This window comes from Pteropus vampyrus, unplaced genomic scaffold, assembly GCF_000151845.1.
Source record: "Pteropus vampyrus isolate Shadow unplaced genomic scaffold, Pvam_2.0 Scaffold245, whole genome shotgun sequence".
NCBI classification, from domain to species: domain Eukaryota; kingdom Metazoa; phylum Chordata; class Mammalia; order Chiroptera; family Pteropodidae; genus Pteropus; species Pteropus vampyrus.
This window is the reverse complement of record NW_011889026.1, coordinates 659,971-660,886: the sequence shown is the minus strand read 5'-3', so window position 1 is coordinate 660,886 and position 916 is coordinate 659,971. Positions and strand designations below refer to the sequence as shown.

The 916-nt window shown below is 71.4% G+C and overlaps 1 protein-coding gene across 16 annotated transcripts in view; it reads left to right on the top strand.

The window, feature by feature from the left end:
* Window positions 1-595: 595 nt before the first annotated feature.
* The window catches only part of BCL2A1 (BCL2 related protein A1), a 60,780-nt gene continuing 60,459 nt past the window's right edge, over window positions 596-916 (top strand). For all 16 annotated transcript variants that reach the window (XR_002776067.1, XR_002776070.1, XR_002776069.1 and 13 more), the window contains exon 1: window positions 596-898. Coding sequence is in view for 4 of the 16 variants with exons in the window: in XM_023520056.1 (XP_023375824.1) it covers window positions 887-898 (12 nt within the window). In the remaining 12 variants the exon portion in view is untranslated. The remainder of the gene's footprint in view (window positions 899-916) is intronic.

The following is a 916-nucleotide window of genomic DNA, read 5'->3' as shown; positions in this document are numbered from 1 at the left end:
TCTCCGCCCGACGCGCTGCCCGCCGCCGGTCGCCGCCGGTGAATGGGGAGAGGTGAGGCTGCCGAACCCCGCTCGCTCCGGCCCCGCCGCCGCCACCAGCCCCTCGTCCGCTGTTTAGTAAACTTTTCTGTTTGGTTGCTCGGCCTGTGACGCAACGCGGGGCGCGCTCCGGATTGGCCGGCGCCCGGCGCTGACGCGGCGCCCCGCCCCCCGCAGCCTAATTATTACCGGCCGGGCGGCCCGCCGGCCGAGGGGCGGGGGCGGGGCCACGACTCGGGGCTCTCGGCGATTGGTCGGATCCCGAGAGGGGGCGGGGCGTAGCGGGAGAAGCCCTCCTCCTGCTCCGCCCCCTCTGCCGGCACTGCCCGGCCTTCGCGCGCCCAGGCCTGCCAGGCGGCCTCTCCCTGTCACCGCTCAGGGAGCGCGGTACCGGGGGCGTCTTGCGGACGGCCGAAGGTTAGGTGCAGGTCCCTCTGCCACCCTGCAGGGCCTGGCGTGTGCCAGTCGGGGACCGAGGGTCCGGGAGAGTCGCGTTCCCCCTGCCAGTTGCTCAGAGGAATTCTGAGGTCGCTCTCCCACGTGCAACCCCGGGCCCCAGACCTTGCAAAGCAACATCTGAGCTCGGGGTGCGCACCGGTCCTGAGCCAGGGCTTGCAGAGAAGAGCAACCGAGAAGCGCGTGTGCACACATGTGCCACGCACTCAGGGCACACGCGCGCTCCATAGCACCGCGTCCCCACAGCGCGGCCCCTGCATCTCGCAGCCGAGCTGGGCGAGGGGCGACGAGGAGAATGGCTGCCGGAGGCGTCCTCGCCTTCGGGCTCACGTGCATCGCAAGCAACAAGTGCAGGACCGTTGCATCCTGCTCCCGGGAGTGAGCGGTCCGGATGGGCGGACAGGTAGGAGGCCGACCGAGT